This window comes from Mauremys mutica, chromosome 20 (genome assembly GCF_020497125.1).
Source record: "Mauremys mutica isolate MM-2020 ecotype Southern chromosome 20, ASM2049712v1, whole genome shotgun sequence".
NCBI lineage: Eukaryota > Metazoa > Chordata > Testudines > Geoemydidae > Mauremys > Mauremys mutica.
The window spans coordinates 17618645-17632513 of record NC_059091.1 but is presented as its reverse complement, the minus strand read 5'-3'; the positions used below and the strand labels follow the sequence as shown (position 1 = coordinate 17632513).

The following is a 13869-nucleotide window of genomic DNA, read 5'->3' as shown; positions in this document are numbered from 1 at the left end:
TAGCTCAGAATGAATCATTGCCTGTAGCAAGCAACAGTGTAGGTGCTGAGGAATTTGGTTCAGTTTCTAGCTGCCAACGTTTCTCAACTGTGTATGAATCCACTGACTTTGTTTTCGAAAGCTCCAGGGTCGAAGCCATCCCTACTAAAATCAACACTGCCTCTGTCACTGCTAAGCAGCTCTTTACACACACCTGGGATGGCTGCTGCTTTATTGTGAATCGGGCCAGCCCCAGTGTTTGTCAGATAGAAATCCTGAATTGAAAACATGGAAAACTCTGGCGGAAATGTTGTCATTCTTCACAGCTCAAAGAATGGAAGGATAAACCACCTGACTCTCAAGGAATATTATAACTGTCTTCTCCATCCTGTCAGCCACTCTTCTTGGCCAGGAAGAAGGAACGGCTTTGGGCTGTTGGAAAATACATATTGAGTGGGCTGGTCAGTGCCTACCCCAATATTGAGACAGGAAAAGGCCAGAAAAGTCCTTGACTTATTATGGCCACCTCCCGTAGGTCACTGCTTCATGTTCACCCTGCAATATCGGTCCCAGATTCTCCCAGTATATATGGGGGGGGGGGGAGGAGTGTGGGAATTTGTTCTCTCTTCTCTGCCCCCTCACAGGTCCTGAACATGAGCCATGACATCCCACCGGTGCACCAGCACCCTGCTTTTCATAAGTGTCTGGAATCTGATGCCGTCCAGGCGCTATGCTGCACCCGTGATCAATCTGAGCCTCCGGAGGTGCCTGCCAGCTGGAGCCCAGGAAGTAAAATTGCTGAGCCACATGCATGGATTCTATGGGAATGGGAGCAACCCCCTGGCCCTGCAGCGTCGCTCCCAGTTCTACGCTGTTGGCAACTCCTCAGGTTGCTCCTGGGAAAGTGTTGCCAATTGCACGCAGAGTGCCACCGGAGAGTCACTCAAGTTTTGTTATGAAACTAAGACCACCCCAGACTCCTTCCCATTCTTCTGTAAGCCGTTGTGGTCTCGAACGTGATATACACCATCAAATACACACACTGACAACCTCCGAGGTGGCGGAAGGTGCAGGGTAGCCCTGGTTTCCTCTGCTGTTTGGGGAACAACCATGCCCCTATGTGTCATCATTGTCATTGGAACTCAGACACCTCTGTTACCCGGAGATGAACTGCAGCTGTCTCTGATCACGCCAGCAGGCAAGAATATCACACGGTTCTTCATGAACTGGGAACCACTGAACTGAATTTTAGCTGGACATGACCTGACTCAGCAAGATTCCCCAGAGTGGGTAGTTCCATTAAAGGGCACACATTGTGACAAGCTCATGCAAGCAATTTGGTTTAAATTCTATGGGCATATTGCCATTTCGGAGGGATTTCATGAGCCCGGTTTGTACAGAGTGGAATTGGGCCAACAACAAAAGACAGTTTTAAATTTCGACCCTCTGATCACAAACCTTCCTTCCCTCCGATGTTTAAGACCCCCAATTTCAGGACCCCATGTGTTGAAATTGGATCAACAAGAACATTTTGTTCTTCAACCTTAGACGTCTCTGAAGGAGGTTCAAATCCACTTAGAGGGCATGAATATCTCTCACATTGCACCTTGATTGGAACCAGCCATAAGGGTTGGGATGAATGGGTAAGAATGTGGCAAGGGGCCGACTATGTAAATAGAGTAAAAAGGGAATTAAAGTGATTGGATTGCACCTGTAGGAACAAGAATCTCTTTAGTTCATGCCGCAAATATAGATGTTCTGGCTAATAAGCCGTCATATGCCACCGAAAGCATAGAGAAGATGGGAAACCCCATTAACAGCATCTTTAAAACAGTTAAGTGAGGAACGTATCAGAGGGATAGCCGTGTTAGTCTGGTTCTGTAGAAGCAGCAAAGAATCCTGTGGCACCTTATAGACTAACAGACTTTTTGCAGCATGAGTTTTCGTGGGTGAATACCCACTTCTTCGGATGCAATCAGTGGAAATTTCCAGGGGCAGGTGTGTATATATAAGCAAGCAAGAAGCAAGCTAGAGATGACGAGGTTAGATCAATCAGGGAGGATGAGGCCCTGTTCCAGCAGCTGAGGTGTGAAAACCAAGGGTCGCCGGTCCCGTGGCTCCAGCGGACCTCCTGCAGACGTGCTTGCGGAGGGTCCACTGGTCCCGCGGCTCTGGTGGACCTCCTGCAGGCACGCCTGTGGATGCCCCACCGAAGCCGCGGGACCAGCGGACCCTCCGCAGGCATGCCTGTGGGAGGTCCACCGGAGCTGCCTGCCGCCCTCCCGCGGCACACCGCCCCAAGCATGCGCTTGGCGCGCTGGGGTCTGGAGCCAGCCCTGTTAAGAGTGAATGGGGGGTCGGGGAAGTGGTCAGAATTTGCAAGGCAGGGAGCTGACAGTGTTGGCTCCAAAAATCCACTCTCTCTCTCTCCCCCACGCTCCCTGTCACACTCCACCCCACCCCCCTCTTTTGAAAAGCACGTTGCAGCCACTTGAATGCTGGGATAGCTGCCCATAATGCACCACTCCCAACACCGCTGCAAATGCTGCAAATGTGGCCACACTGCAGCGCTGGTAGCTGTCAGTGTGGCCACACTCCAGCGCTTTCCCTACACAGCTGTACGAAGACAGTTGTAACTCCCAGCGCTGCACACCTGGAAGTGTAGCCAAGCCCTTAGCCAGAATATGGGCAATGGCTGCTCCTGTGAGTCATCAAAGCGTGCAAGGGCATGTGACTTGCTCATGTGACCATGGACTCCATTTTGTGCCTGTAATTTTCCACAAACTAAGACTGAGAGCATGCCTGCCACATGGGAGAAGGTATATAAGATCCTGTAAACATCTCCATTTTGTCTTCATTTCCTGTTTGTTTTTCTGGACTGGATTTCTAACACAGACTGATGACCCCAAAGCTGTTTGGATAATTTCAAGAGAGACATTTGCAACCTAGCAGTTTATTCCATCACTGCTTCAAACCTGATAAAAGAACTTTGCAATGATTGTATGTAATGTGACTTCCTTAACCATTTTAACTCTCCTCTTCTTTTCTTTGCAAATTGACCTTCAGATTTTAGTTACTAAAGGATTGGCAACAGCTTGATTATTGGATATAAGCTGAGTTATATATTGACGAGGCTATGTGGCTGATCTCTTGGGATTAGAGGACCCTATATGTGATTAAATTGGTTTTCGTTAACCACTCATCGTCCAGCCCGGCGTCTGAGTGGTGAGACAAGGGTTGGGATGCCTAAGAAGACTGCATTTCTGACTTCTTGTTAACAGTGGGGTGAGAGAGAAGTTTACTATTGTTACCTCTTTAATTGCAAATTAAGCACTGAATGTTGGTTCTTATAGACTGTAATCAAGTTGGCTCTTAACCGTCTCTTGGAAAAATGAAATAGATTTAGTTTGTCTCACTCTATGGCAGATTTTCCAAACCTTGAATCATTCTGGTAGCTCTTCTCTGAACCCTTCCAATTTGCCATGAAGTGTGAACACCAGAACTTGACTCAGGATCCAGCAGGGGTCTCACCAGCAGGTCATACAATCATTACCAGAGGGAAGCCAATCACCAGTAGAGCCCAGGGTTGCATTTAGACCCCACTCTGGGATTGCTGGGTCCAGAGAACATGCATGATTCTATCTGGGACATCTACACAATCTTCTGCAAGCTGGGTCTCATGGTCAGAGCTTATTTTGTGGGAGGAGTTTGGAAGACCTCTGTGACAGGATGCACCCCCGGGGTGAAGCCTGGAAGCTGTTGGAACTGCTGTGCCCCCAGACCATTCAGCTGGGTTGGCCTCTCCCCCTGCTCTGCTGGTGACACACAGCCATCCCCTCTGGGCCCTGTTATCACCCAACATGACAGCCGGTGGTGCCACACACCCAATTGAGTCACCTGAGTGCTTTACCTAAGCCACTCATGGACCAATAGTGGAGGCACCAGCCAATTTCCCAGCTCTCCAGCCTTGCACCCCTATTGGAGCATAAACCCAGAATTATACCATCTTCCACTGCACAGGGATCTGTATGGGGCAAGCTCCTTAATTAGTCTTCTCCCCCCTCGATGTGGGGAAGATACACACCAGCCTTTGTTAACAGAGCTAAGATTCCCTAACACTTCACTCAAAAACACACTGGTTAAGTTAAAACATAAAACCAGGTTTATTATCTACAGAAAGATCAGTTTTAAGTGATCATAAGTGATAGGAAATCAAACAAAATTGCAATCTAAAACTTATAAAAACTAGATAGGACTTGAATCTGCAATATCTCACCCTGACTGATGATACAATCTGGCTTACAGATTCCTGAGGCACAGGCTGCATCTGCTTTGCAGCCTGGGTTCCCGTCTCCTGTTCAAAGTCCATTTTCTTCCAGAGCTTCTTTCAGGTGTTGAGTTGTGGGGGAGTGAAGACAAGTGATGATGTCACTCCCCATATTTTACTGGAAAATCTATGCATGTGACGTGGGGGTTCACCCCCATTGGCCAAACATTCTCCATTGTCTACGTGCTCCCTCGGAGGAGGCTTCCTTATACAGAGCTCCTGTGCTACTGGATTCTTCCTTTGACAGGTGCTGATGACAGCAATTAGCACTGTCTGGCTACTCCATTGTTGTACCCGAAAGGCTGGTTTGGGGTGTTTCCAGCCTCACATTGTACTTTAGTAACACACACATAGCAAGATTTCATAACTTCACAAACAATGGTAGCGCATACAATCCACCGAGATATTAATGGTTAGCAGAGCAAGACTTTTAGAATGACACCTTGCAAGGTATACCTTGTACAAAACATACCATAATTACATCACCATGGCAAATATGGGGTGCAGTGTCACAAGCCCCCCCGCCAATTCAATCCTCATCTGCAATTTACATTTTAGAAGCCTCTGGTTCAATGGGGACACTGACCATGACCAAGAACCGCCCCCCCCACTCACCACCAGGATGGAGCATTGCTCTCCTCACCCACGCTCTGCATGGAAACAGCTGCCAGTGGCATCAGTGACAGCATGGGTTGCAACTTGCATGTCATCGTTCATGGGAAAGCTTCGTCCCTGCTTAGCCCTGCAGCGAAGGAGGTTGTGAAACCCACGCGACAAGGCTTTTCTCCAGAAATGCACAAACCTCTTCTGTTTCTCCCTATAAGAGCTTCTACATCTCCTGGAGCATGCTCACTGACACAGCTGCATGCAGTGGTTACTGGCCCCTCACTGATTCCAGTTGTATGACCATGAACCAGTGGGTTACCCAGGAATGCTCTGCTCCCATTATTACCATGGTAGTGCCTAGAGGCCCCAGTCACAATTGGGGTCCATGCTCCACAGACACCAAGGCCTCGCCTAGAGCAGGGTAAGGCGGGAAGGATGGCCGAGGGGGCAGGCCATCGGGCTGGCCTGGAGGAGGGTTGCATTCAGTTCCTGCCTCAGCTCCAGGCTCTGTGTGTGCCCTTTGGGCTGTCGCTGCAGCTGCTCTGTGCAGAGCCCCATCTGTGACATGGGGAGGGCTCTCCCTTGTTTGCGGTGGGGGGAAATGAGTAAGGTTAAGATTTTATCACTGTTATTTTCAGTAAAAGTCGCAGACAGGTCACGGGCACCAAACAAAAATTCACAGAAGCCCATGACCTATCTGTGACTTTTATTAAAATAATGGGGAGGAGAGCTGATGGGGGGCCGACTGAAGCCCAAGCGGGAGAAGGGAGCCCAAGCCCTGCTGCATGAGGCGGGGGGAGGAGGGGAGTCCAGCACCTGCTGCTGCGGTGGCTGACAGCTCCAGACCCCCGCCGCAGCCCCAGCGTCTCAGAGTTCTGGTGTCCCCTCCATCCCAGATGGCTGCGGTGGTTGATGGCTCCAGTGTCCCCCCGACACCCACGGTGGCTGACAGCTTCGGGGTTCCCCTGCCACCTGCGACCTGAAAGCTCCTGGGGTCCCCCTGCCATCCACAGTGGCTGGTAGCTCCAGCCCCTCCCCCATCCACGATGGCTGAGAGCTCCGGGGGGCCCTGTCCCCCATGGCGTCCGTGACATAATCTTATTCTTAGTAAGAAGAGACCTATCGGGAGGTGAGAGGTGCTTTTATAAACCATGTCACCTAGCATGTGTTCAAACCCTAGTGCTGGCAGGGTACGTTGTATACTACCCCGCGTCTGCTGGTCTGGAGAACTAGTGAGAAACACCCACGCCCTGAGGAGCTGACTGGATGGGACAAAATGGTCCGAGGCCCAGAGAGGTGACGGGCCGTGCCCCACTCCGCACAGCTGCTTGAACAGAACCTCTTCTGTAGGGCCCTTCTGGGGCACTATTCAGAAAACAACCCCTCACATGCCCCTGGCTGAGGCCTCCTGGACTCTCTGCCTGGCCTACTGCCCTCACTGCTTCTCAGGCTCCTTTCATACATCTCCTCATCGTCATACGTGTCGGTTGCATCTGGGAGCCAAGGCAGGACTGACCAGGACAGCCCGTTGCCTTTTGTTTATCATCACAGCTCCCAGAGGTCTCAAACCCGGGGAAGGTGTGAGAGAGCTGTATGGTTTTATACCATCCTCTCTGGCCATGAATGTGCTTACCTGGCATTAGCCAATGCCTAGTGTGGTGTTGTTCTGCCAAGACCATGCCTGCTCTGGTTCACAGCCTTTGGTTCACACTGTTAGTTATGCCAAGGGCTCTAGCAAGGCCTACACCTGTGGCTGGCGGGGTTCGACCTATGCTTTGGCTGACACTCTCTGAGACTGTATTGTGCGACCCCCCCATGATGGGAACAATGCCCAGCGCTGCCAATGGGCCTGAGGATGGACAGGCTGATGGGGTTGGTGATGGGCTGGAGAGACACTACTCAGTGGGGTTTGAGGAGAGCTGGTGAATTGATGCATTGTGGGATACAGGGACGGTGTGCTGAACAGCATGAGCAGAGGAGAAGGCTCTGGCGCCGATGGTGGCAAGATTGTGGGACGGGCAGAGAAGGTCCAGCTGGGAAAAGGGGAGCAGGCCCGAGCAGCCAGCTGGAGCAAGTGACTGGAAATCTTTAAAAGCAAGGAGGGAAGCTCGGAGCTGGAATCTGCAGTGAACAGGGAGGGTGACATGATCCCCCTGTTTTTCACCCAATTTAGTGACATTGGTGCAAAAACTGAGGCAGAGCAGCCCACAGAGAGGAGGCTGAGCCAGGCCAATCATTTACCTGCTGGCCCAGGTGAGATCTTCCTTTTCCTCTGCTGGGTTCCCCTTTCAGCCCAGTTTTCAGAAGTATGCTGCAGCTCTGCCACTGTCAGTGTCTCTGTCCTGAGCTCTCGTGGCTTTTGAGTCAGCCAGCTGGAGATTAGAGCCATGTCTTGAGGAACAGACTATTATTATTTATTTGTATTACAGTAGCACCTAGGAGTCTGGTCAGGGACCAGAACTCAAGATATCGTCCCCCTTCTTAAGAACTCTAGTCAGAGCAGAACTCCCTGTAACATCACTGTTACAATCTCTGGGCTGGAGAATTGATTTTGGATCTCTAGGCCCCAGATACCTTTGAAAATCTGGCCCCAAGTGCCTTTTGAACCTTGGATTTATGCTCCTAAATTACTTAGGGTACATCTACACTGCAATAAAAAATCCACTGCACCGAGTCTCAGAACTGGGGTCAATCAACTCAGGCTTGTGGGTCTGTGCTGTGGGGCTAAAAATCGCAGTATAGACATTCGGGCTTGGGCTGGTTCCCCGGCTCTGAAACATGGCAAGGGGGAGGGTCTCAAAGCCTGGGCTCCCCCGCCCCTCCCAGCCCAAATGTCTACAGTGCAATTTTTAGCCCTTGCAGGCCGAGTCCCACAAGCCCGAGTCAGCAGACCTGGGTCAGCCGCAGCCATGCCACATGGTTTTTGTTGCAGTGTAGGTATCCCCTTAGGTGCTTTTGAAAATATTCCCCCTCGTGATTTTAGTTACACGAGTTGTTTTGGCTCCTACTCCTCCCCTGGGTACTCCTGCCAATTTTTGTACTTTTACAGTCACATTTTCCTTGTTTTCCCCTCCCTGGCGCTGTGAGAGAGACCAACGCAAACTACAGGGGAACCTGACTCACAGCCTATGCAGGGCTGCAAACCAGTGAAACTGACAAGATGCCAAGTGCCATCAGTGGCACAAAGACCCTGAAAAGAGAGAAAGATGTTGGTGCCCTTTGCCAAGCAGTTTTTCAGGCCCTTGTAGATTGGCTGCCTGTTTGGGGCAGAAATCGGTGACGTGGAATCAGCTGTTTTCTTAGTGCCGTTTGTTTATTTACAAGATATTCACCATTCTGTTTCCTTGAGCAGCAATGTTCACAGACTGCACACACGAGAACCCCTCTTGCAGGGCCCCGGGTGAGGACACACCCAGCTCCGAACAGATTCTCCCACTTGAAGATTGACTGTGCCTGTTGGGTGGCCATTATTTTTCAGCTGCACCAGGAATACTGATTGTACGAAGGCTCCCAGCCGCTAGAGGAGAAGTGACAGGGTCATAGATCTCTGTGTTCTGAAGAGAGGAAGAGTGGCTGGGCACATGTGTTTCCTTTTCCAGGAAAGCTGCTCAGAGCCTCAGCTGGTATAAAAGCCACTGGAGCCGTTGGGGTAGGAAGAGGTTCAAAGCGATGCCTTCGGGCAGCATTTACCAAAAGTGCGAAGAGTCCGACCAAGAGACGCTCAAGGAACAGGAGACAGAAATGGCATTTCGGAGAGCAGGTAACCCCAGGCTGCATTAGTGGGAGAGTGCATAATCATTTCCTGCTAATCGGCATGCCCTGATCCTGCAGACTCCACACCCAGGTGAAGCCAAGAGGAGGGCGGTGTCAGTGAGGTTTTCAGGATTGGGCCCTACTTATGGAGCTGCATAGTGCTCAGCAGCGAAGTCAGACTCGAAGGCAGGTCTGTACTCTGGGAGGTGGCATTTCATACATCACAGCAGGAGATGCTGGGCAGAGCCAGGCTGAGAGAATTCCAGGCTTGTCTCAGCAGCATTTCGTCAGATGTTTATGTCTGGTGCTCGCATACTGTGGCAATGAGGGGGTTAAAAGGAGGGGGAGCGAGAGAGAGAGAGTGCATGGGGGAGGAGGGGTGGTGTGTGAAGATAGATAGATGGGTGGATGGATGGATGGATGGATGGATGGATAGATGTGGATGAACTGGTGTATATGGAGATTGTGAGTTAGATATGGTTGGTATGTATGGTTGGTATGTAGATATGGTATAGGGGGTATATGGAGATAGACGAAGGGGTGCATGGAGATGGATGGATGGATGGATGGACAGATGGAGGAGTAGGAGGATGGATGGATGGGGTTGTATAGAGATGGCTAGTGTTTATGGGATTGAATGGATAAATAGATTTTGCACCCATACTGCACTCAGGACTAGTGTCCACGATGCACGAGTTGCTGGGCAGTGGAGCCCGTCATACACGATTGCAGGTTATACCATCAGGAGCCTTGGTCCTGATCCCTGTCCCAGGCCCAGTGGTGGAAGCGTTACGAGAGGCATTTCAGATCCAGAGTCCTGCTGATCAGGCGGGATGTCCCTGTGTTGCGCCATAGGAACATGCCTCGTGCAATTCTGCACTTACAGCAGATTTGTGCTTCTTTTCTTCCTCTTTTTTTTTCATTCCTGGGAAGTGAAGGGGGATATGTGTGTGGGGGGGGCATTGATGTGAGGTGTGGGGGTTGGAGACACAGATGCTTCCTTCCCCTCCCCAGCCCCCCTGCTGACAGCAGCACAGTGGGCTGGGGCAGTGGAGGAAGGGGGGTTGGCTGGTGAGTACAGGGCACTGTGCATGGAGCAACGCTCTGAACCAAGGGCTGGTTCCTGCCTGGAGGAGGCTACAGTGGATAGGACAGAGCAGCACAGAGCTGGGGGCAGCCTCTCTGCCTGGCAGGCTTCATGGCACATGAGTCTGCAGCAAGATGGACTCCTGGAGGACAGTGTATGGGGGAGCAGAGGCCACGCGAGAGGGGAGAGCAGGGCTGGCCAGAGGAAGGTGGTACAGGCGACTATCGGGAGGGGAGCACAGATCGAACAGGGGGTGAGGGGTAGATGTAGGCAGGGTTGCAGCCATGGAGCTGTATCCTGATGGTGGAAGGCAGTCAAAGAAGAGAGAGGAAAGGGGCAGGGGTGGAATCATCACAGCGTCTCACATGGATCTCATGGCCTGGCTCCCCCCAAGGATCCTTGGGAAAACAGAGGGGACTCCCAGGAAATGGGGTTCTCTCACTGCTGGGGCTTTAGGCTCAATGGAAATCCAGGAGGGCAAATGATAGATAGATTCGGTGGAGATAAGGAGCAATGGTCTCAAGTTGCAGCGGGGGAGGTCTAGGTTGGATAGTAGGAAAAACTATTTCTCTAGGAGGGTGGTGAAGCACTGGAATGGGTTCCCTAGGGAGGTGGTGGAATCTCCTTCCTTAAAGTGGTTTAAGGCCCAGCTTGACAAAGCCCTGGCTGGGATGATTTAGTTGGGGTTGGTCCTGCTTTGAGCAGGGGGTTGGAGTAGATGACCCCCTAGGGTCTCTTCCGACCCTAAACTTCTATGGGTACGTTTACACTTACCGGGACGGTCGACGCGGCGAGTTCGACTGCTCGGAGTTCGAACTATCGCGTCTGATCTAGACGCGATAGTTCGAACCCCGGAAGCGCTAGTTCGAACTCCGGTACTCCACCGCGGCAGGAGGAGTTGCCGGAGTCGACCCTGGAGCCGCGGAGTTCGCTTCCGCGGCGTCTGGACGGTAAGTAAGTCGAACTAGGGTAGTTCGAATTCAGCTACGTTATTCACGTAGCTGAATTCGCGTACCCTAGTTCGACCCCCGAGCTTAGTGTAGACCAGGGCTATGATTCTAGAGGGATAGATAGAGACAGATAGAGGGGGTGTTTGGGGATAGATAGATAGATTAGATGATGAGGTGTGAATTCCCCTGCATGCTCTGTGCTGCACAGAGATTCCTGGCCCAAGCGGCACATCCATCACTATTTGTTTATGAATTACAACAATAGTGAATTCTGAATTCCCCTAGTGCCTTCCTCGCAAGGCTCGGAGCACACCTCCCCCCACAGCACTGGTTCACCAGAGGGCAGGGACTGGTGCTTTAACCCACGCTGTCTTTGCTTCTGCCTTCCAGGGAATTCCTTGCTTCAGTGTGATAGAGGCCTGAATGGGGAGGAAAAGTCCGTATTAACCCTTTACGCTGTGCACGCCGTGTCATTTGTGTTATGGGCCGTCCTCCTCGCCATGGTGATTGGAAAGTGTAAGTATCCTGGAGTGTGTTTAGGACTATCACACAGGAATGGACCAGTGGAAAAGACCAGAGGTGAAATCCTGACTCCATTAAGTCAGTGGCCAAACTCTCATTGGCTTCAGCAAGGCCAGGATTTCAGGCCATGAATCCCTCCCAGCCAGGTCCCCTTATCTCTATCAATGGCCAGTGTCAAGACACCGCAGGAGAAGGGACCCCGCAATGTATTTCATTGTGCCATAGTGCTGCTTATTGTAAGATAAGGCTCATTAAGTAAGGCCGCCTGCCCTCCAATTTACAGCTGTGGGGCCCCTTCCCAGGGCCCGCACTGTGAGCAGGGACACGGTGGTGTTTGATTCTTGAATGTATGCACAGGTACAAGTGAATGCTATGTGTGTTGGGACACCCTCTAGCACCTGTTCCACACAGGATAACAGCCTAACTACTCCTGACAGCTAACAGAGGAGCTCCTGTAGCTCAAGAGGTCTTTGCTGTAGATGGCAGGGATTCACATCCTGCTGAGGAGCCTTGTTAGGTGTCATTACAAATAGCAGCCTCAGCGTTGCCAACTCTAGGTGATGTTTGAATTAAATCCCCAGCTCCAGGAGTCTTGTGATTAGGTGAGACTCTGAGCTTTCATTTAAAAATACTGAGACAGATTCTAGTTGCAGAGAAAAGCTTGGGAAAGCGACATAATGGCTCAGAAACCAAAAGACAAAGAAAAGAAAACTAAAGTCTATTATTTTTCACAAATCTCATGATTTTTAATCCAATCTTGTGATTGGTTTTTAACCTCTGGAGTTGGCCAGACTGTGCCAGGGCAGAGGTCATTCAGAGGGGATTCCGGGTGGAATCCTTGAAGCCAATGAGGCACCTAAGTCTCCTATTGCAATCCACAAAACTCCCACTGAGCACTGTAGGCACCTAAACTCACTTGACACCACTAGGCTTGCGCACTGCTGCCTCCCTCGAGGCATCTAGATGCCTAGCTCCCACCTAAGCCCGTGTACAAATCCTTTCTGCTCCTCGGCTAGGGAGAATAGATTTGAACGTGGGTCATCCACATCCCAGGCAAGTGTTCTAACCAGTGGGCTATAAGTTGGGCAGCAGCACCTTCTCCCCTGCATTTTGTGTAGAACGAGGCAGGCATCTAACTCATTCCCACAAGACACTACCTAGGTGCCTAAGCCAGGAGAGGAATTCGCATTCGTGGGTCACTAGTGGAGCTAGATATTTCCCATTCCTGCAGCCTGGACTAGTGTGCCTAGCTCTGAGCCCTTTCTTGGAAATCCCCTGTCTGCCCATTCAGCAGGCTCTGTGCCCAAGAAACTCCATCTCTGCTTCCTGCCAGGGTCCCGCTCACAGCTCCTTCAGCCTCCCTCACACACAGGCTGCTCCAAGCACCCGGGACTGCAACCAAGGCCCCTGTCAGCCCACACGGCTCTTTCCTGCCATGCAGCCTGGTGCTTAGGGTGGTCACTTCCATTGTCTGCAGCTGTTTCACTACATAAATGAGCTTGATTGCTCCTCCTGTTGTGTCTAAAAGTGGATATTTGGCACTCATTGGCTCTAACAAGGGCTATGGATCCCAGACTCACCTGTTAGGTGTATTACGGCATCAGGGCTTGGCTCATCAGTGTCTCCCATTGGCTACTTACACAGCTCCCCACCTAGCGTGCTGGGTTTTGTGGATTTCACTCAGGTGCATTGCTCTCCCCATTCATTGTATGTGAGCCTGGGCATGTAACAGCTTTGTGGGTGTTCCTGGGATTTTCTAGACACTGTGATGCTCAGCATTGCAATGCTGAGATCCCTTTGGGGATCCCACCCTTGGAGATTATTTCCACAGGGGGAAGTTGGAAAGTAGAAATGCAGCATCTCTCTACGCTGTGAATCCAAATTGAAAACTCAGCCCCCTCCACCCCCAAACCATATAAACAACAGCTGGTGTCTGTCCTTCTGTCTAGACTCAGAGATGTCCAAGGAGCTGGAGCAGTTGCGGACTGGTCAATCTGTGCTGAGAGGCAACGGTAACAATTCAGTTTACTTATGAGAGTCCATGTATTTGTATTACCGATTTTGCCCCCTTGGTGGAAGCCAAAATCTGAGGTGCTGTCCAGTTTGTTCCTGTTAGGGGGAGCAATCGCTGCTCCCAGGCAGGCCTGTTCTCACTATGATCTTGGTAGTTACAATATCTTGTTCCCTTGAACACAGCAGGAACAGCCACATGCTGTTCCCTTTCTTGGAAATCCCCTGTCTGTCCCTTCAGTGGGCTCTGTGCCCAAGAAACTCCATCTCTGCTTCCTCCCAGAGTCCTGCTCACAGCTCCTTCAGCCTCCCTCATACACAGGCTGCTCTGAGCACCTGGGACTGCAATCAGGGCCCCTCTGAGCCCACACGGCTCTTTTCCGCCATGCAGCCTGGGGCCTTGTGTGGTCACTTCCATTGTCTGCAGCTGTTTCACTACATAAATGAGCTTGATTGCTCCTCCTGTTGTGTCTAAAATTGGATATTTGGCACTCATTGGCTCTAACAAGGGCTGTGATTGTCTATGACAGTGGTCTCCAAACTTTTTTGATCATGCACCCCCTGCTGCGCTGCAGAGCCGGCTCTACCATTACTGTTAAAGAAATATGGGCTAGATGAATGGACTATAAGGTAGA

The 13869-nt window shown here is 51.0% G+C and overlaps 2 protein-coding genes across 2 annotated transcripts in view; one reads left to right on the top strand and one right to left on the bottom strand.

Moving 5' to 3' along the window:
• LOC123353804 (adhesion G protein-coupled receptor E3-like) overlaps positions 1 to 5016 on the bottom strand; it is a 57055-nt gene extending 52039 nt beyond the window's left edge. Inside the window, exon 1 of the mRNA XM_044995218.1 lies at positions 4950 to 5016. Within this exon, the coding sequence (XP_044851153.1) occupies positions 4950 to 5016 (67 nt within the window). The remainder of the gene's footprint in view (positions 1 to 4949) is intronic.
• LOC123353665 (C-type lectin domain family 4 member G-like) overlaps positions 3167 to 13869 on the top strand; it is a 19732-nt gene continuing 9029 nt past the window's right edge. Inside the window, exons 1-5 of the mRNA XM_044994971.1 lie at positions 3167 to 3264; positions 7086 to 7165; positions 8512 to 8672; positions 11093 to 11218; positions 13174 to 13236. Of these exons, the coding sequence (XP_044850906.1) occupies positions 8582 to 8672; positions 11093 to 11218; positions 13174 to 13236 (280 nt within the window). The 5' untranslated portion in view covers positions 3167 to 3264; positions 7086 to 7165; positions 8512 to 8581. The remainder of the gene's footprint in view (positions 3265 to 7085; positions 7166 to 8511; positions 8673 to 11092; positions 11219 to 13173; positions 13237 to 13869) is intronic.